General features: G+C 47.9%; 1 protein-coding gene across 2 annotated transcripts; it reads left to right on the forward strand.

Annotated features, from left to right (window-relative positions):
* The first annotated feature begins 1087 nt into the window (after window positions 1-1087).
* Window positions 1088-19790, forward strand: rnf122 (ring finger protein 122). 2 transcript variants are annotated; one of them, XM_031570922.2, is made up of 6 exons: window positions 1088-1762; window positions 9275-9431; window positions 15215-15260; window positions 15366-15407; window positions 15597-15676; window positions 18812-19790. In XM_031570922.2, the coding sequence occupies exons 1-6, from the start codon at window positions 1738-1740 to the stop codon at window positions 18924-18926; spliced, it is 465 nt and encodes a 154-aa protein (XP_031426782.1). In that variant the 5' UTR covers window positions 1088-1737; the 3' UTR covers window positions 18927-19790. The 2 variants fall into 2 exon arrangements, with proteins under 2 accessions (XP_031426782.1, XP_012676901.1); XM_012821447.3 differs by having other exon boundaries at window positions 1096-1762; window positions 15594-15676.
* The last annotated feature ends 1197 nt before the right edge of the window (window positions 19791-20987 follow it).

A 20987-nucleotide genomic window follows, 5' to 3' on the forward strand; every position in this document is an offset into this window, starting at 1 on the left:
GTGTGCTGCCCCCCACAGGCCCTCGCCATCTTCAAGCTGGTGCCCTCTGCCCCCCACAGGCCCTCGCCATCCGCAGGCTGGTGCCCTCTGCCCCCCACAGACCCTCACCCTCTTCAGACTGGTGCCCTCTGCACCCTCACAGGGCTTTGCCATGCTCAGGCCGGTGCCCTCTGCCCCATCTCTAATCCCTGCCAGTCATGTGGCGGAACTTACATCATGCCTTACAATACATCGTGTCTATAGATGCTGTCCAATCGTGTCTATGGATGCTGTCCAATCATGTCAATGGATGCTGTCCAATCATGTCTATAGATGCTGTCCACCAATCATGTCAATGGATGCTGTCCAATCGTGTCTATAGATGCTGCCCAATCGTGTCTATAGATGCTGTCCAATCGTGTCCATAGATGCTGTCCAATCGTGTCTATAGATGCTGTCCAAATCCCTATTGGCTTTCTACCTACAGTTCACCTTCTCATTTCACCATTAAGCAGTTTACTACCTGAAGATCCCTTTCTACATGAAAACAGATTCTTCAGGAAAGTGATTCCAAAAACCTCACCAACATCAGTTTGTCTGAGCAGAAGCAGAAGCAGAATATCCTGAGGAACCCCCATCTGTCTCTGGGTTCCTGCATCAGGGTTCCTGCATCAGTCTCCCACAGGTCCTCAGGCGCAGTGAGCAGGAGAGGGCAGCAGTCAGCCGGATAGGAGCCATCCGTGCTGGTCTGTAGTAGGAGCTGTAGTCTCGTTAATTAAGTTTTCATATTGGGGATCCCACTCTTTACACGTCCACGGACGAGTGCAGATGTAGAAGAACCAGTTTGTGTGCCCACACCCACCGCTTTCACATGCACAGCACAGCACTTTTTCAACTTCTAGCCTCACGTTATGCACAAACATTGTAGGTTGGGGTTGCACTGGCGGTTGGCGACATCATTTCATACTATTAACTCAAACTGTTCTGTTCCTTCTTAAAAGGTTCCTCATTTTCACTTCTTCAAAAAACAACTGACAGTTGCACAAAAGTCTGCTTCAGTGCGCTGAATTTTGTATCCATACAAGTTTATAAAAAGGTCTCACTAAATAATAACTTTAACAGGAAACGTAACGGGTCTCAAAGAACAAGTAGGTCTGAAAGAACAAGTAGCGCTCTGTGCAGGTGAAAAGATCCTGTTTTATAGTCTACGCTGACATATAGTGCGTAGGTTGAAAAGACTCGTTTCATTGGTTTCATTTCATGTCCCTCGTCGTTGAGAGGGGGTGGGAAGTAACGGCATGGTCTACGTCTACACTCCTCAATGGATACCAGGATTACTGTATGTTACTGACATCGTATCTATTTTATCAGCATTCAAACAGCGACAACTGCCTGACACCTCAAACAAATGGAAACGTTGGGAAAACGCGACAACATCACGAATGTACTTTCACAGTCATGTGCCGCCGTGTAAACAATAACGTTAGTACCACATCCCTTCTGGGGCACAACTTAAGGCTAACGGTAGCTCAGTTCTGTGTATGATAAACGCGGATTAGGAATTCGCTATTTAGTGAATAGCCTACTGTTTATGTTTTTAGTGTTCGGCGTATAAATTAGATGAAGGGACGTAGTGTTCATTCGTTCGCGCGGTGATTTTTGTCGCGATAACGGAGGACATAAACAGGACAGACAAAGGGCATCGGCTCTTTGTTTATAAACACCCATCTTCCGTCCACATCCAACCCATCTCCATTGATGCACCCATTTCAGTGGTGTAACGGTAAGATCCTGCGTTGTAGCCGAGTCTGGGGAGAAAGGTAGCCTAATCGGTGGCGTCATGGCAATGACATGTCGTTGATCAAAACAAAAGTTGTGGGCAAAAACAAGATGGAGATAGAGACATTATGGCAGTTATTACTTCACTGAGGTTTGGTTCAGGAAGCATAACATGCTGACATTTCTGTGTAGGCTTACTTTGATTTAATTCATAGAAATAATGTATTGAATTCAATCAAGCTAGCTCATAGGCCAATCTGTCCTTATTTGTTTTAAGATGAATAAGAGTCAGCTATTAAACACCCTTTTATGTCACACACTGACACACAGTAATGTTGCCACTTGTCGTTGAAGGTTGAAGTCAGTGTTCACGCTCTGAACTGTCTGTGTGTGTGTGTGTGTGTGTGTTCATGACTGTTATGGCATGGCTCAGGACCTTGATTGGGTCTGTCAGCAGATGACAGGAGACTCAGCTGGTGTTTTCATGGTCGTTAGATCATTTGGCCCCTAAGTTTAGCGTCGGTGTAATGAGTCGAGGCTAGACTGGCTCCACAGACTGCTGTTGGAAAACTACATGTTGTGCAGAGACTGCGTGCCAGTGTTGATTTATCAGAGATGAAGTTTCCTCTGTTCTCTGACTGCTGATGTGTAAGCCCAGACACACACACACACACACACACACACACACACACACACACACACAGTGGCGGCCACCTCTGGTGTCCTGTGTTTTTGTGAGGAGTCTGTGGAAACGGCTGGATTAGGCTGATGAAGAAAGCAAAGTAAATTCATGTCAGCTTTATTCCTTTCTCCTCTGATCTTCTGGAGCCTCAGGATCAGGTGTCTCTGTACCTCATACATGTAGTGGAGAACAATCATATGGAATGCAGTGGAGTTCTGTTTCATGTGTGTTCCATATCGATCAGGCTTCTCTGTACTAAACATGTAGTGGAGAACAATCATATGGAATGCAGTGGAGTTCTGTTTCATGTGGGTTCCATATCGATCAGCCACCAAACACAAAGCATTGTGGTCTTTTTTCTTCTTCCACAGAAACAGAGATGACTTGAGGCTGACTGTTGTGTAGCGTGTGTGTGTATGTTCATGTTTCCCAGCTGGTCTCTGATGGAGTGCTTCTGCGTAGACACTTGGGGCTGGTCTCTGATGGAGTGTGTCTGCATAGACACTGGGGCTGGTCTCTGACGGAGTGCGTCTGCATAGACACTGGGGCAAAATAACAGAACACATGTCCATCCCTGACCAAAGATGGACAGTTCACTTCACTTGGTCCCTGGGCGCTACAAGTTGCCCACTGCTCCTGGGGGGTCCTTGAGGAAGGACGGTCCAGGATGGGAAAAAGCAGAAAATAAATTCACCGCGACCTCAGGCCTACCTGCGTGTGTGTGTGTGTGTCCTGTGTCGCCTCCATATATGCACGTGTGTGTTCCAGTGTGTCGTGTGTGCCATTAAAAACCTGACAATTAATTATATTTAATTATATTGTCTCTGATGGAGTGCGTCTGCATAGGCACTGGGGCTGGTGTCGGCTGGAGTGCGTCTGCGTAGACACTGGGGCTGGTGTCGGCTGGAGTGCGTCTGCGTAGACACTGGGGCTGGTGTCGGCTGGAGTGCGTCTGCGTAGACACTGGGGCTGGTGTCGGCTGGATGGATGTTTGATGAGCACCTGGAACTTAATGCAATGAGCAGCTCTTACAGTAGGGCCTTATGACTGGGCCTAATCACTGACTCGTGGACGGCTCTCAGAAAGTCCCTCAAGTTACGTCCGGCCTCTAGTTCCTGGTTTGCAAGCACAGTAGTAGGTGAATGCATGACACACACACACACATATAAGCACAGTAGTAAGTGAATGCATGACACACACATATATAAGCACAGTAGTAGGTGAATGCATGACACACACACACATAAGCACAGCAGTAGTAAGTGAATGCATGACACACACACTCATATATAAGCACAGTAGTAGGTGAATGCATGACACACACACACATAAGCACAGCAGTAGTAAGTGAATGCATGACACACACACACATATAAGCACAGTAGTAAGTGAATGCATGACACACACACATATAAGCACAGTAGTAGGTGAATGCAGGACACACACACACATAAGCACAGCAGTAGTAAGTGAATGCATGACACACACACACATATAAGCACAGTAGTAAGTGAATGCATGACACACACATATATAAGCACAGTAGTAGGTGAACGCAGGACACACACATATATAAGCACAGTAGTAGGTGAATGCATGACACACTCATATATAAGCACAGTAGTAAGTGAATGCATGACACACACACACAAGCACAGTAGTAAGTGAATGCATGACACACACTCATATATAAGCACAGTAGTAGGTGAACGCAGGACACACACACATATAAGCACAGTAGTAAGTGAACGCATGACACACACATATAAGCACAGTAGTAAGTGAATGCATGACACACACTCATATATAAGCACAGTAGTAGGTGAATGCATGACACACACATATGTATATGCAGGGGAGGCAGAGGGGCTGGTTGGTCCGTAGCGGAGGAACGGTTAGGCTGATTCGGAGGGGGGGGTCACTACACACACCCCTTTTTTGTGAAGAGGTGAATGGCCGTCATCATGTAGACCCGTTTGTGGGGGGAGGAAGGGACGGCACCTGCACAGACCCATATTTCTCCATCTTGATCCCGAGAACATGAGCTGTCAGGAGAAGTGGGGGACTGTTGCCACGGCAACTCGGCGGTGTGCCCACGGAGACTGTAGATATAGGTCAGTGGTTTTGCAACAAGCGGAGCGAAGACTGGCTGGTTGGCTGACGCTGACGCTGGCGCTCGACTGCGCTGTCAGTAGCCTAGTCTGCCCTACACGCACACACACACACACACACACACACACACACTCACACACACACACAGTGTCAATATGGCCTGCTATTCATACCCACGGGGCAGGAAGTCTGACTGGTCAAACGGTTGCCCACAAGATAGACTGCCTGAGCGGTTAATGTATGGCACACACACACACACACACACACACACACACACAGATATGGTCTATGGCTTTATGTATGGTTTATTCATTACACTGGGAGCCTAACGAGGACAGACATCACCAGTCAGGATGTACACGTTACCAACGCAACAGAAAGGTTGCCAGCACCAGAAAAGTCAACGTGTCACCAGGAGCACAGCAGGCCTCAACATCTCACATGAGCTGTGTTAGCTGGTTAGGTGTAAGTATAGGGTGTGGTTATTGGGGTGAGGGTTAGGGTGAGGGGGTTAGGCTTAGGGTGGGGGGTTGGGGTTGGGGTTGGGGTTAGGTGGTAACCAGGAGCACAGCAAACCTCAACTTCTCAAATGAACCTCTGGCCAGTGAGTTATGGCCACATACATGCTCAAAGCACACAGACCATGTATAGGATGCATTGTAAGCAGGTGATGGTAAACATCTATGCAGTGACTGTAGACAGGTACTCAACAGGCAGGAACTCAACCCCCTCCACATACACACATATGTACACACACACACACACACACACACACACACACAGCATCTCAGCAGTGTGACCCACATTCGTGCAGGAGGTGGGCGAGAACACAGCACAGCTTATCAGATCAGAAGAGTTTGTGGTGTGTGTGTGTTTGCCATGAGGATGAGAAGGCACAGTGTGTGTGTGTGAGAGGGCGCAGTGTGTTTCCTGTGAGGATGCCTCTGGAACTCTCTCAGAAAGCTTAGAAATCTAGAACACATGAAGCTTCCTTGTGCCAAATGTTCTACCTGCATTCTGTTTCCATAGAATCCATATAAAGAATCCTCTGTTGACCTCCGGGCAGAGACGAGCTTTGCTGGCCTTCGAAAACCTGCTAGCACCCCGCCAGATGGTAGCACCCATGCCCCAGGTTGCTTTGCATTGAGCGCTTGTGTGTGTGACTATGCTTAGCAGCAACAGAAGAAAGAGATCTAGTCCATATCCAGGCCACGCACACATTCACACCACACAGCATACACACACACACACACACACACACACCACATCTGGCATATCCATCCCAGAGTGTGTTCCTCCCTGGGAAAGTATGTTTGCACTGATGTGCAACAGAAACACACAGACATTCTTGCAGGGGACGGGTCACACATCACAGCACAGCAGATGTGGTCTCCACCCTCTCAACAATGACAGCATGATAGGTGGGTGTGGTGTGAGCATGTGTGTGTGTGTGTGTGTGTGTGTGTGTGTGTGTGTGTGTGTAAGTGTACATGTGTGTATGTGTCTAGTGTGAGTGTGTGTGTGTGTGTGTGTGTGTGTGTGTGTGTGTGTGTGTGTGTGTGTGTGTGTGTGTGTGTGTGTGTGTGTGTGTGTGTGTGTGTGTGTGTGTGTGTGTGTGTGTGTGTGTGTGTGTGTGTGTGTAAGTGTATATGTGTGTATGTGTCTAGTGTGAGTGTGTGTGTGTGTGTGTGACTGTGCATGCATATATGTATGTGTGTATGTGTCTAGTGTGAGAGTGTGTGTGTGTGTGTGACTGCATGCATATATGTATGTGTGTATGTGTCTAGTGTGAGAGTGTGTGTGTGACTGTGCATGCATATATGTATGTGTATATGTGTGTATGTGTCTAGTGTGTGTGTGTGTAAGTGTATATGTGTGTATGTGTTTAGTGTGAGAGTGTGAATGTATGTGTGTGACTGTGTATGTGTCTAGTGTGACAGTGTGGTGTGAATGTGTGTGTGTGTGACTGTGTGGATGCATATGTGTATATATGTGTATGTGTCTAGTTTGAGCGTATGTGTGTGTGACTTTGCATGCATATATTTGTATGTCTGTATATGTGTGTGACTGTGACTGTGTGCATGCATATGTGTATGTGTATATGTGTCTAGTGTGAATGTGTGTGTGTGTGTGTGTGTGTGTGTGACTGCATGAAAGGAAGCTGTTATTATCTGAAAGCATTTCATCTTCCTCCCCTCTCTCTCCCCCTCCTCTCCTCCCCTCTCTCATTCCTCCATCTCTTCTCTCCTCCCCTCTCTCATTCCTCCATCTCTTCTCTCCTCCCCTCTCTTATTCCTCAATCTCCTCCATCTCCTATCTCTCCTCCTCCTCCTCTCCTCTCCTCCCCTATCTCCTCCTCCTCTCCTCACCTCTCTCACTCCTCTCTCTCCTCCTCTCTCTCGTCCCCTCTCTCACTCCTCTCTCTCCTTCCCTCTCCTCCCCTCTCTCATTCCTCCTTATCCTCTCCTCCTCCTCCCCTCCCCTCTCTCATTCCTCCATCTCCTCCCCTCTCCCCCTCTCCCTGATTCCCCAGGCACCAATGAGAGTACAGCACCCCTACATACACACACACACACACATTCACACATTCACACAGGAAGAGAGGGGTCTTTTACAACAAGAGTAGAACAACACCCACACACAGAGACAGAGAAAGACAGTATTCAGACACAAACTTAGGGAAGGACAGTGAGAGTGAAATAAGCAAGCAGATTGCAGTAGTAACATCACCTAACATCTATACTCATCATGTCCTGAGTTTCTGTTTACAAGATCACACGAAAAGGTAAATGACAGATGTTCTAATGAACAGGCCTTTTACCAGACACAAGTCAGCATTTTACACACACTCTCTCTCTCTGTGTGTGTGTGTGTGTGTGTGTGTGTGTGTGTGTGTGTGTGTGTGTGTGTGTGTGTGTGTGTGTGTGTGTGTGTGTGTAAAAACAGTGGCAAGGTGATAATGGTAATGGATTTCAGTGATAAATGGGAAACCTCAACTGACATTTCGAATGAGACAAATAAAAAGAGTGACCTCTTCATTTGTGGAGAGAAAATTACCTGGACTCTTCATCGATTCTTCCAGGCGTGCTTTCAGCGTGTGAGAGACTCGGTCAGTCACTCACAGAGGTGGTGTGTTTTCAGGAGGAGACTTTCCATTTCTTTCCAGGTTCTTCTTTGGTCCTTTTCTAGAGCCGTTTAGAATTAGATTGAGATTTAGATTTCCCATAGCATCGTCACTCCTAAGGTCAGGTAAATGACCTAAGCCTAAATAGATTGGTAAATAAATAAATGGATCTCAAGCATTGAGTGATTAATTTATCTACTGTGGCCAAACTCAGTGAATGTTTTAATTTAGAGGAGACAGTCAGGGAAGGTCATTTGAGGAAGTGTGTGTGTGCTTGTGTGTGTGTGTGTGTGTGTGTGTGTGTGTTTGGGAATGTTTATGTGCAGTGTGTGTGTGTGAGTCAGGAATCTGAAATGTGAGGCGTTTTGGCACTGACTCTTGACTTTGGTCAACAATGAACACATTCAGAGGAAAATACTTTCTGGCGACAAACTAGAAACCACCACACGCACACATACTCACAAACACACACACACACACACACACACACACACACACACACACACTAACAGACACACACACACACATACATTCCTATTGTGAAGCTTAAATATCCCCACCACAGTCAAGCTCCCTCAGAGTGCCCTCACCTGAAGGGAAGGGGCATGCCAACGTTCCAGTCATGCCAGAACCAACAGCGCACACACACACACACACACACACACACACACACCCTCGTCAGTGTGCCAGTCATACCTGTGCATTCCTCTGCTGTGTACTGAGTCTCTGGGGAGAGTAAAACAGTGTAGAGCACTCTCTTACAGACACACACACACACACACACACACACACACACACACACACACACACACACACACACACACACACACACACACACACACACACACACACACAACAGCTACAGCTGAATGGCTATGATAACCCTGTTTTTGTCTGACATAGTGGTGTGTTGTGTACTTAAGAACAGTTTGCCATTCTTATCACCCTGAACCCCTCCATTTTCCCGCCTGTCATGCCTCATGTCTGGGCCGACCATTGAGTGACGTAGAGGCCCAGACATCATGCAGAGCAGGAACAGTGATCATCACTGAGAGGGTGACGTAGAGGCTGGTCCAAAAGAGCCGTTGTCGCCTCAGAACTGTCCGTAATGGCCCAGTGTGACTGGAGCAGGTCGCCTCAGAACTGACCATAATGGCTTGTTGTAGCCCAGTGTGATTGGAGCAGTGTGATCTCTCTGTGTTCGCCACATTCCCATAGTGATCTGCTCTCTCACTTACAGTCAAGCAGAAGAGATTCATCACCTTACTAGGCTATAATATGATGAATTTATCTTCCCTTTATCTTTCTCTCTCTCTGAGGCCTCTCCCTCTCCTTCTCTCTCTCTCTCTCTTTCTGTGTCTCTTGAATTCTATAATATTGACATCATGATTCACATGTTCCTCTCCTCTTCTCTCCTCTCTTCTCCTCTCCTCTCTTTCCTCTCCCCTTCTCACCTCCTCTCCTTCCTCTCCCCTCCTCACCTCCTCTCCTCCTCCTCCTCTCCTCTCCTCCCCTCCTTCCTCTCCTCTCCTCTCCTCTCTTCCCCCTCTCTTCCCCCCCTCCTCTCCTCCTCTCCTCCTCTCCTCCTCTGCTCTCAGGGTGTTTCTGTGGTTTGGGACTGGTCTACTCCAACAGAACCTGCACCATGCCCCCCATCACATTCCACGACCTGCCACTCAACATCTACATGGTGATCTTCGGCACGGGCATCTTTGTGTTCGTCCTCAGTCTCATCTTCTGCTGCTACTTCATCAGGTGAGGAGGACACCTGACAGCTAAGGAAGGTTTAGGCAGAGCACATGCATCAGACTAATGCAGTTAGAGTACATACATCACAGTACATGCATCAGAGTATATGCAGTCACAGTACATGCATCAGAGAACATGCATCAGAGTTGTATGCAGTCAGAGGTGCATGCAGTCAGAGTTGTATGCAGTCAGATGTGCATGCAGTCAGAGGTACATGCAGTCAGATGTGCATGCAGTCAGAGTTGTATGCAGTCAGATGTGCATGCAGTCAGAGTTGTATGCAGTGAGAAGTACATGCAGTTGTAGATACATGCAGTCGGAGGTACATGCAGTTGGAGATGCATGCAGTCGGAGTACATGCAGTTGGAGGTACATGCAGTCGGAGTATTATGCAGTTGGAGATACATGCAGTTGGAGGTGCATGCAGTTGGAGGTACATGCAGTCAGATAATTGCTTTGTTTAGAGCACACACCACTCTAAACGTGTGAAGAGATTTGAGCCAAACATGACTGGGGGTGTACAGGAGCCAACATGGCTGACCCTGGGCTGCTGGGGGTGTACAGGAGCCAACATGGCTGACCCTGGGCTGCAGGGGGTGTACAGGAGCCAACATGGCTGACCCTGGGCTGCAGGGGGTGAACAGGAGCCAACATGGCTGACCCTGGGCTGCAGGGGGTGTACAGGAGCCAACATGGCTGACCCTGGGCTGCTGGGTCATCCTCAGATGTTTGGTCTCCACTGACGAGCTGAGGGATCAATGGTGTGAAAGGCCACAGCAACAGGAAATGAGCTCTAGAAGGCAGGACGTTGGCAGTATTGACATGCAGAAACAGGCATCAGTGTGCGCAGGGCAACCGGTGTCACAGTGACAAGTGCAATCGGAAATGAGCGCTGTGCAGAAACCAGGCAGAAATACACTGTGAGCAGCAACACAAGCACTCACACTGCTCAGCTAGAACAAATGTCCTGCATGTTCTCAGTACACTTCCATCAGAAATTGTGTGTGTGTGTGTGTGTGTGTGTGTGTGTGTGGTTTCTTTGCTTTCATATCTACTGCAGTGGTGTGTGCAGCTGTGGGGTGATAATTCAGTTTGCTCTGTAATTCCAGAAAGCATCAGCCACTGTAACTCTTTTCTCTTAACTCGCTTCCTGTCCCTTTACATTAGCACTTCCTGTCCCTTTACATGAATATGTCTGATTCCTCTACCCTGATGTGAAACCCCTTCCCACCATTGACCTGTCCTGTCCTGTCCTGCTATGCCCTGTCCTGTCCTGTCCTGTCCTGTCCTGTCCTGTCCTGCTATGCCCTGTCCTGCCCTGTCCTGCTATGCCCTGTCCTGTCCTGTCCTGCCCTGTCCTGCCCTGTCCTGCTATGCCCTGTCCTGTCCTGCTATGCCCTGTCCTGTCCTGTCCTGTCCTGTCCTGCTATGCTATGTCCTGCTATGCCCTGTCCTGTCCTGTCCTGCCCTGTCCTGCCCTGTCCTGCTATGCCCTGCCCTGTCCTGTCCTGTCCTGTCCTGTCCTGTCCTGTCCTGTCCTGTCCTGTCCTGCTATGCCCTGTCCTGTTCTGTTCTCTCTCTCTTGTGTCTCCTTGTAGTTTTGAAACTTAAGTGGCTAACGTTCTTTATTCAATGAATGACCCCAGAGGGATAAATATACCAAATTTGGTGCTTGTATCCACTTTTGAACGATTGTTACAGTTATCTGCCCCACTATTGGCTCTCTGACAGCACTGAGGCTTCTGCGAGAGGGAGGTGCTCACAGGCCCAGGGCCTCCTCATCTGCTGGGAATGTAAACTTATATCAACACCTCCGATCTGCTATTATAAGCCACGCCGGGTTCTCCACTCAGCTACAGACTTACTCCATTAGACAGCTCCAGACTTACTCCATCTAAGCTCCAGACTTACTCCATCTAACAGCTACCGATTTACTCCACCTCAACACTAGAGATTAACTCCATCTAACAGCTACAGACTTACTCCGTCTATAAGATGGAGACTTACTCCATCTAAACGTTAGACTTACTCCATCAGACAGTGAATGGCGTACTCCATCTAACAGCTACCGACTTACTCCATCTAAACGTTAGAGACTTACTCCATCTAAACGTTAGAGACTTACTCCATCTGACAGCTGGAGACCCAATCTGACAGTGAATGGCATACTCCATCTCATGCAGGCTCACATCTCTCATATCTCTCTTCACTCAGAACGATTTGGGAAACTACAGTTGGATTTCAGTGTGGAAAAGTTATAGCGTTACGAGGTAAGAAATGACAGCATGTGTATGACACAGATGCTCAGGCCTGTCCCAGCATGTTTACATACTCTATGTCTTACAGTCAGGTTAGGAAATGATGTAGTATAGCTCTGTAGGTGTTGATGAACCCTTTGCACCTCTGAGTCACACTACTTCTGCAGGCAATGAGATGTATCCTAACCTTCATACTTCATGGCATTGCACAGGTTTCTATCATGCAGTCAGCAGGGTGGCCAAGTATGAGATATTGTAATGAGTGTCGAGGTTCTCAGCAAGGGTTTGTCATCAGAGCAGCCAGATGGAGGCAAGCAAAAGTGTGAAGCTTGGAAATCTGATCATTTTCATTAAATGCACCCTTACAAGGCCAGAACATAGAGAGAGAGAGAGAGAGAGAGAGAGAGAGAGATAGAGAGAGATGGAGAGAGAAAGCGAGGGAGATAAAGTGAGGCAGAGAAAGAGTGTGTCTCAGTCATGTCATGTGTGTTTGCGGAACACCACTGCTGTTCCTTGCTGTCTCCAGGGTTACTTGTGTTCACAAAGAAGCACATGAAAGGATTCCTCAACCATGAAACACAGAGCTGCACACCAGTGTCCTTCTCAGACTGAAACTCAGGGCTCATGTTCTCACCGTCCTCCTCAGACCGATGAAGTGTTTGAGGGACAGCCCACAACAACCTTCTGCACTGCAAAAATTCAGCTTTCAAAAACAAGAAAAAAAGTAAGAAAATGGGGGATATATTACTTAAAATAAGCAAAATGATCTGCCAACAGAACAGGAAAGTTTGACTTACCAAGATTCTGTTAGAAAGAACCCACATTTATCTTAAAACTAGTGTGGCCAGACTAGTAAAAACAAGTACATTTATCTTGATTCTGACTTTGACAAAGCAGTTATGTACTTGTCAGCGGTGATCAAACTTGTTTGAAGCATTAACTTGCTCAGAACCCGTAATAAAATCTCAGTAACAAGTTATAATACCTTATTAAGATAATTAAAGACTGAAACGCTTGAAGCAAGTAACATACTCTAGCATTACAAAAATGACTAAATATCTTGTCAGACAAAAAACAAGCATATATTGCCTTGATTTATGATATTTATGATACTAAGATTTCAATTTTTGCAGTGTGTTAAGCATCGCTCACATAGTTAAGCATGGGCTTCAAGTGAGGAGGAAAACACGTAGACTAATCTCTTGTGGTCAGGGCAGGTTTGATAAGTCCCTGGGCTGGTGGGATCTGACATTAAACCACTTGCCTTCACATCTGCGTCCTCTCTCTGCCATGGTTGGCATAGCACAGCACAATGGCTAGTTTGTATTCACTGCTTCACTGGAAAGCTGTGCCTTTGAAGTTAGTATGTGCTGCGTGCCGGAGCCCGGAGGCATGCAGACAGACAGACAGACTCATATCTGCCTTATTAGACGTCTTAAACAGAATAGGATCCAGAGAAAAGCCACACATCAAATGAGGACCTGATGAATCATTGTACATGGCAATGCAGTCGTATGCAGTGACTCTGCCTGATGAATCATCGTACATGGCAACGCAGTGTCTCTGCCTGATGCAAGAGGGTCAAACCCTAACCCTTAAACAGCACCTCTTAAACAGCACCTCTTACCCCACAACCCGGACTCCTCCAGTGGCCTGTTCTGGATGACTTACTCACTGAATTACTGAATTGACTTTCAATCCGAAACCCAGAGAGTGGTCTACTGTAACCTTTGTATTCCCAGCCTGGAAAAAAAACCTGAATGTTGGCGCACTAAAAAATATATTTTCTTCCTTATCGGGATCAAAGCCTCATAGCACTTTGCTTTCAATGTCGTTTTCAACGTATTTACTTGCTTTGTACCTGACTTGTAAGTCACCCTGGATGAGAGTCTGTGCCCAAGGAGGAGAGTCTGTGCCCAAGGATGGGAGTCTGTGCCCAAGGGTGGGAGTCTGTGCCCAAGGATAATAATCTGTGCCCAAGGATGGGAGTCTGTGCCCAAGGATGGGAGTCTGTGCCCAAGGATAATAATCTGTGCCCAAGGAGGAGAGTCTGTGCCCAAGGACTCCGTGTACATGTGAGGCTCCACAGGGCAGCGTCTCTGTGTCCTCCAGCAGCAGAGACAGTAGAGTGTTGATGCAGACATCAGATGGAAATTACACACAGCTCTTCACACACACACACACAGCTCCACACACACACACACACACACACACACACACACACACACACACACACACACACAGCTCCTCACACACACAAACACACCAACACACCAACACGCCCACACCCACACACACACACACACACACACACACACACAGCTCCTCACACACACAAACACACCAACACACCAACACACACACACACACACACACACACACACACACACAAACACACCAACACACCAACACCCACACACCCACACACACACACACATGCACACACACACAAACACACACACACACACACAGCGCCTCACACTCAATTAGCATTCCGTACACCCTTGATTCGGTCCATTGAATGAAACCTGTGATTATGTGTGCAAGACCACGGGGTGAATCATTCAGCTCAGCTAATGAATGACGGGGTGGGGGTGGGGGGTTGGGGCACTTTAGTCCTGTACGCCCCCACCCCCTCGCTATGACTCATGATTGAGCATGTCTGGGGTTGAACACACAGCTGCAGTAATAACCTTGTCTGGATGAGCTGTTTGTTTAAAACCCTGCTGAACATTCTGAACAGATTGTTCCTGTTACAGATCCACAACATCTGACGGTTCTCCAGCTGTTACTGTCAGTACTAGAAGCTCTGCCCAGTCAAAATACTTGTTGCTGCGTCTGTCAGTGCATGCAGCGTCTATCCCTAATGCAGCATCTAGAGCAGCCTGTCCAAGAAGGGCATGTAACTCCATACAAGGGTTCTGTTATTAAGTCCTAATGAAAACTCAGGTGTAGTATTAGCTCTGTAAGGAGAAACAGTATTACGGATGAGTGTGCAGTCTTATTCAGTATTCTTACACACATGTGTAGTGTTTACTTGGCTGTGCAGTCGTATTCAGTATTCTTACCCACATGTACAGTATGTTTGTGGCTGTGCAATCGTAATCAGTATTCTCACACACATGTGCAGTGTGTACTTCACTGTGGCCTATGTTACAGTAAGCCCCACCCTCTGTTAGAGCATTAACCAAAACACAACCGAGAGCCAACACTTCTCACTCAGCTTCTAGGAATGTTGCTTTTGGCGGGGGGTTCCTGGGTTAGGGTTCGATGTGCTCGGGTGACTTTGCTTGTGTGTTTGTGTAATTATCTGTTAGTCAGCTGAGGTGGGGTAGTCACGGAACTTCCAGCCCAGCGCTGGGGTCAGAATGGGATTTCCTAATCAGTGGTTGAGAAAACCCAAACAAACATGGCCGCTGCAGACGCGTCCTACTACTGAACATGGCCTCACAGCTCTGCAGCACCACCTGGTGGACACTGTGTGAATAACCTCTGATAACAAACCAACATGTTTGACCTCTCTGTCCACAGCAAACTGAGACACCAGGCCCAGAGCGAGCGGTTTGGATATAAGGAGGTGAGTGTGGAGTTCTCCAGCATCTTAAAACCTCAACTTTAAACCTGTTGGCATTTATGGGTAGGAAGATTGTTGATGGCATCCCCCTCATGTTGGTGTTCACAGGTTATTTTGAAAGGGGACACTAAGAAGCTGAGTCTTCATGGGGTAAGGAGAGACATCTATCTTCACTTTCTCATCAAGTGTGTAATTAATATTGAGTTCAGCCTTTTTTTCCCTGTATGTGATCTGAAGGCAGCAATGCGTGTGTTATTTTGATGTCATGTCATGTTGAAGCTGCGTGAGTGTGATGCAGTGCAGACTAACTGTCCCCTACCCTGTTGCTCTCCGCAGCAGACATGTGCCGTGTGTCTGGAAGATTTCAAGGTGAAGGATGATCTGGGAGTGTTGCCATGCCAACATGCCTTTCACAGGAAGTGAGTAATTCCGCGTCACACTTTCCTAGAGTCTGTTCAAATGTCACACCAGTTGATTGTGTGTGAGGTGCTTGGTGTGTGTGTGTGTGTTTGTGTGTGAGGTTCTTGGGGTGTGTGTGTGTGAGGTGCTTGGTGTGTGTGTGTGAGGTGCTTAGTGTGTGTTTGTGTGTGTGTGTGTGTGTGTGGGTGTGTGTTTGTGTAGGTGTGTGTGTGTGTGTGTGTGTTTGTGTGTGTGTGAGGTGCTTGATGTGTGTGAGGTGCTTGGTGTGTGTGTGTGTTTGTGTGTGTGTGAGGTGCTTGGTGTGTGTGTGTGTGTGTGTGTGTGTGTGTGTGCGTGTGTGTTTGAGGTGCTTGGTGTGTTTGTGTGTGTGTGAGGTGTTTGTGTGTGTGTTTGTGTGTGAGGTTCTTGGGGTGTGTGTGTGTGTGTGTGTGTGTGAGGTGCTTGGTGTGTGTGTGTGAGGTGCTTAGTGTGTGTTTGTGTGTGTGTGTGTGTGTGTGGGGGTGTGTGTTTGTGTAGGTGTGTGTGTGTGTGTGTGTGTGTGTTTGTGTGTGTGTGAGGTGCTTGATGTGTGTGAGGTGCTTGGTGTGTGTGTGTGTTTGTGTGTGTGTGAGGTGCTTGGTGTGTGTGTGTGTGTGTGTGTGTGTGTGTGTGTGTGTGTGTGTTTGAGGTGCTTGGTGTGTTTGTGTGTGTGTGAGGTGTTTGTGTGTGTGTGTGTGTGTGTGTGTGTGTGTGTGTGTGAGGTGCTTGGTGTGTGTGTGTGTTTGTGTGTACGTGTGTGTGTTTGTGTAGGTGTGTGTGTGTGTGTGTGTGTGTGTGTGTGTGTGTGTGTGTTTGTGTGTGTGTGAGGTTCTTGGTGTGTGTGTGTGTGTGTGTGTGTGAGGTGCTTGGTGTGTGTGAGGTGCTTGGTGTGGTGTGTGTGTGTGTGTGTGTGTGTGTGTGTGTGTTTGTGTGTGTGTGAGGTTCTTGGTGTGTGTGTGTGTGTGTGTGTGTGTGTGTGAGGTGCTTGGTGTGTGTGTGTGTGAGGTGCTTGGTGTGTGTGTGTGTGTGTGGTGTGTGTGTGTGTGTGTGTGTGTGTGTGTGTGTGTGAGGTGCTTGGTGGTTCTCTGTGGCCCTTTGCTGCACCAGCTGGTGCAGATGTTTGCGCAGGTCACATGATGGTGCGTTTTCCCAGAATGTTGAAGTTAATTCTCAAAAATGTTAAACTTCTGTTTTGTAGATAGATAGATAGATAGATAGATAGATAGATGGATACTTTATTAATCCCGAGGGAAATTTAGGTCATCCAGTAGCTTATACACATACACAAATACACTTATACACCTCACCGACATACATACATAAATCACATATACATACACATAGGGAGAACATATTCACACAGGGTGTTTCCAGGTACAGGAAAGGGTCTGACCCTATTGTACAGAGTGCAATGATTTTGACAGTGTCGGTGTCCAGGAGGAAAGTGAAAAGTGATCTTGTGCTGCTGGTGTGAAGAGTACAAAAAAATATATAATGTTCTTGTGCTTGTGAGGATGGGTAGTGCAAGATAGTGGTCTTGTGCTTGTGTGTGTGTGTTTGGAAAGTGCAAAGAGCAAAGTGATAGTGCAGAATATGTAGATGGTAAAGTCTGTGCATGGGGCTGAGATGAGATGAGATGAGCAGGGGAGGGCAGACTGAGGTAGACTCATGCAGAGAAGTCCATCTCCCTCTCCCTCCCCCTCCCCTTCTGCGCGGCGTTGAAAAGCTGAATGGCCCTGGGGACAAAGGACTTCCTCAGCCTGTCCGATGAGCATGACAGTGACAGGAGTCTGCCACTGAATATGCTCTTCTGTCCGTTGACAGTACTGTGTAGTGGGTGGTGGACATTGTCCAAGATAGTTAGCAACCTACTCAGGGTCCTTCTCTCCGCCACCGTTGTGAGGCAGTCCAGTTCGGTACCCACAACAGCTCCCGCCTTCCTCACCAGCCTGTCCAGTCGCCCCGCATCCCTCTTCTTAATGCTGCCTCCCCAGCACGCCACAGCATAAAAGAGGACGCTGGCAACCACCGACTGGTAAAACATGCGCAGGAGTTTGTTGCAGACATTGAAGGACCTCAACCTCCTCCGGAAGTAGAGACGGCTCTGACCCTTCTTGTAGATTGCATCAATGTTGGCTGACCAGTCCAGTTTATTGTCCAGATGCACTCCTAGGTATTTGTAAGTGTTGACCACCTCCACACTGACCCCCTCGATGGAGACTGGTAGCAGAGGAGGCTGAGACCTTCTAAAGTCCACCACCATCTCCTTGGTCTTAGAGGTGTTCAGCTGCAGGTGGTTGTGTCTGCACCACTGCACAAAGTTGTCCACCAGGCTCCTGTACTCACCCTCCTGTCCATCCCTGATACAACCCACAACAGCAGAGTCATCAGAGAACTTCTGGATGTGGCATGACTCCGTGTTGTAGGTGAAGTCTGATGTGTACAGGGTGAACAGGACAGGTGAGAGCACAGTCCCCTGTGGAGCGCCGGTGCTGCACAACACAGTCTCAGATACAGCACCGGCGCTCCACAGGGGACTGTAAGCATGTTGTTGAAACTGCTTGTACATAATATTATCTCAGGTATACATCATTTTGTAATTTGCTTGGGAGAAGTATTGTACTGTAGTGAGACTGCTTGGTGTGTGGGCTTTGTTTGGGACATGTCTGTGTGTGTGTCTGTGCCTGTGTGACTGTGTCTGTGCCTGTGTGACTGTGTCTGTGCCTGTGGGACCGTGTCTGTGCCTGTTTTCCTGTGTGTTCTCAGGTGTCTGTGCCTGTGTGACCCTGTCTGTGTGTCTGTGCCTGTGTGACCGTGTCTGTGTCTGTGTGACTCTGTCTGTGTGTCTGTGCCTGTGTGACCGTGTCTGTGCCTGTGTGTTCACAGATGTCTGTGCATGTGTGACCCTGTCTGTGTGTCTGTGCCTGTGTGACCGTGTCTGTGCCTGTGTGTCCTCAGGTGTCTGTGCCTGTGTGTCCTCAGGTGTCTGTGCCTGTGTGTCTGTGCCTGTGTGTCCTCAGGTGTCTGTGCCTGTGTGTCTGTGCCTGTGTGTCCTCAGGTGTCTGTGCCCGTGTGTCTGTGCCTGTGTGACCGTGTCTGTGCCTGTGTGTCCTCAGGTGTCTGGTCAAGTGGCTGGAGGTGCGCTGCGTGTGCCCCATGTGCAACAAGCCCATCGCCGGTCCCGCCGAGCCGCACCAGAGCTTAGGCACGCTGCTGGACGAGCTGGTCTAACCGCGGAAGCAACCGGAAAGAGACTGAGTAACAACACACAGGCATCGTCAAGTGCCACATCTGATGCATCTTTCTGCCAGGGTGGGGCCGTACTGTACGTGGGCGTGGGCCAGCCAATCACCAGGCCTTCATAGCCCCCCCGCCCCCCCCCCCCCCCTCCCCATCCCCTTTCTGCCCCCCCCCACCCCCTGTGGCCCTCAGTAGGGGGAAACACCTCAGCCCCTTGCCTCACCTTCAGCACCGCAGCCTCTTCCTGATGGTGAGAGCTGGGCGGGGGCTGGGGGGTCGCTCTTTAAGATGACACTTCTACTCTGTGAATGCTTGTGAGGGCTATGAGAGATGGGACTGTTTTCAACAGGGTTTATATGGGGGTCCCTGAGAGAGAGAGAGAGAGAGAGAGAGAGAGAGAGAGAGATTAGGATTGGATGAAAGATAAGTTCTCCCAGCTTAGGGTTCACATCCACCGAACTTAACTGCCTTTTCAAGTGACATTTCACACCAGAAGTGTATGTAGTTTTCTCTGGTAACCCTGAGTGTAAGAATGTTTTCCATGTATGTGAAACAAATTGCTTTGTTGAGATATTGTGTTTCACCGTAACTTCACTTCCATGTTATATCTTTTAAAAATGTGTGTACACACACATACACACACACACACACACACACACACACACACACACACACACACATGTCACATTCTAATGGAAGTACTGGATCCATATAAACATGTACTGTATTCACTTCGCCATCTTTTCTCACTGAACTCAAGCCATAAAGACACAATCAGATGTTTTCTCACTAGATGTTTGTTCTTTTTTACTAAGTGAAAATGTGATAGAACTGCAGCAGCCTGGCACTTCACACACTGCCACGGCTGGTGGACATCACTTGAGCAATCTGGACAGATTGGACAGCTGTGTGTGTGTGTGTTACTGTTCCCACTCAGCATCACTGCCATCATGGCGGCATCCTACTGTCAATCAGACAGACAAGGCGAACTGTGAGTGAGGTGTTCCTGTACGTCTCTTTGGCCAATCTGCATGGGACTATTCCCTCATATCTGTATGCAGTATGCAGTATGCAGTATGCAGTCCCAGCACTGAGCTCATACTGCTATAGAGCGCTTGTGTATACTGTATCAGGTGACGTCCACACAGACTGATGATTAGTACATTCCCATGTATTTTGGACGCCATTTATTGTGATTGTTGGTTGGTTGGTTCTTATACATGTTCAATAAAAGGATTGACCAGCATTGTCAGTGTGCTGTGTGTGTGTGTGTGTGACACTGTGGGAGACACTGTGGGAGACACTGTGTGTGTGTGTGGGTGACACTGTGTGTGTGTGTGTGTGTGTGTGTGTGTGTGTGTGTGTGTGTGTGTGTGTGTGTGTCTCTGAGGCTGGTTTGTGTTAAAGGATCAGATAGTTCAGACCAGCGCAGAGGGGCTGTGAGACAGGCTACAAGCGTGTTTGTATGTGTGTGACACTGTGTGTGTGACACTGTGTGTGTGTGAGAGAGAGACAGGTCAGTCAAGATGTAGCGTATGGAGTTACTGACATGCGGACCAGTATTCATATAATGGAAGGTCCAAAGGGATGGAAAGGTAAATATGTGAAATGAGTTCTGTGTTAAGCACAGTATATAAGCACAGCTTCACAGGGCCCAGTCACTGACACTGTCACAGTAGTACATTAACACATGTGTCACACTGCATCCTGTCCTACACTATGCTATTAAAATGCTCTGATCATTGAAAGAAAGCAGGACTTTGCATAGTGTGTCAGGGATAGGCTACTGTGGTCTGGAAGAGTAAACAGGTCGATGAGTTACCATAGTATCCAGACATCACCACAATGTGGGAGTTCACACTGACCTCCTGGGCCTTTTCTCATCAGATTTGCATGTAACCAAGACAGTATTCATATCAGAAAACCACTGACCTAGAGTGTCAAATAATTTGGATTGACACACATTGTTTGCTGCTTTTGAGTATGCAATATCTTCTGTGCCACCAGATGGCGACAGAGATTATCTTGATGGAGAGAGGGAGGAGAAGGGGG

This window comes from Clupea harengus, chromosome 7 (genome assembly GCF_900700415.2).
Source record: "Clupea harengus chromosome 7, Ch_v2.0.2, whole genome shotgun sequence".
NCBI lineage: Eukaryota > Metazoa > Chordata > Actinopteri > Clupeiformes > Clupeidae > Clupea > Clupea harengus.

Excerpts from the sequence above, each read along its gene's own strand:
- rnf122 (XM_012821447.3), top strand. The coding sequence starts at position 1,738 with ATGCACCCATTTCAGTGGTGTAACG. Across the intron at positions 1,763-9,274 it reads CCCATTTCAGTGGTGTAACG|GGTGTTTCTGTGGTTTGGGA; the intron begins GTAAGATCCTGC and ends CTCTGCTCTCAG. Across the intron at positions 15,408-15,593 it reads AGAAGCTGAGTCTTCATGGG|CAGACATGTGCCGTGTGTCT; the intron begins GTAAGGAGAGAC and ends TGCTCTCCGCAG.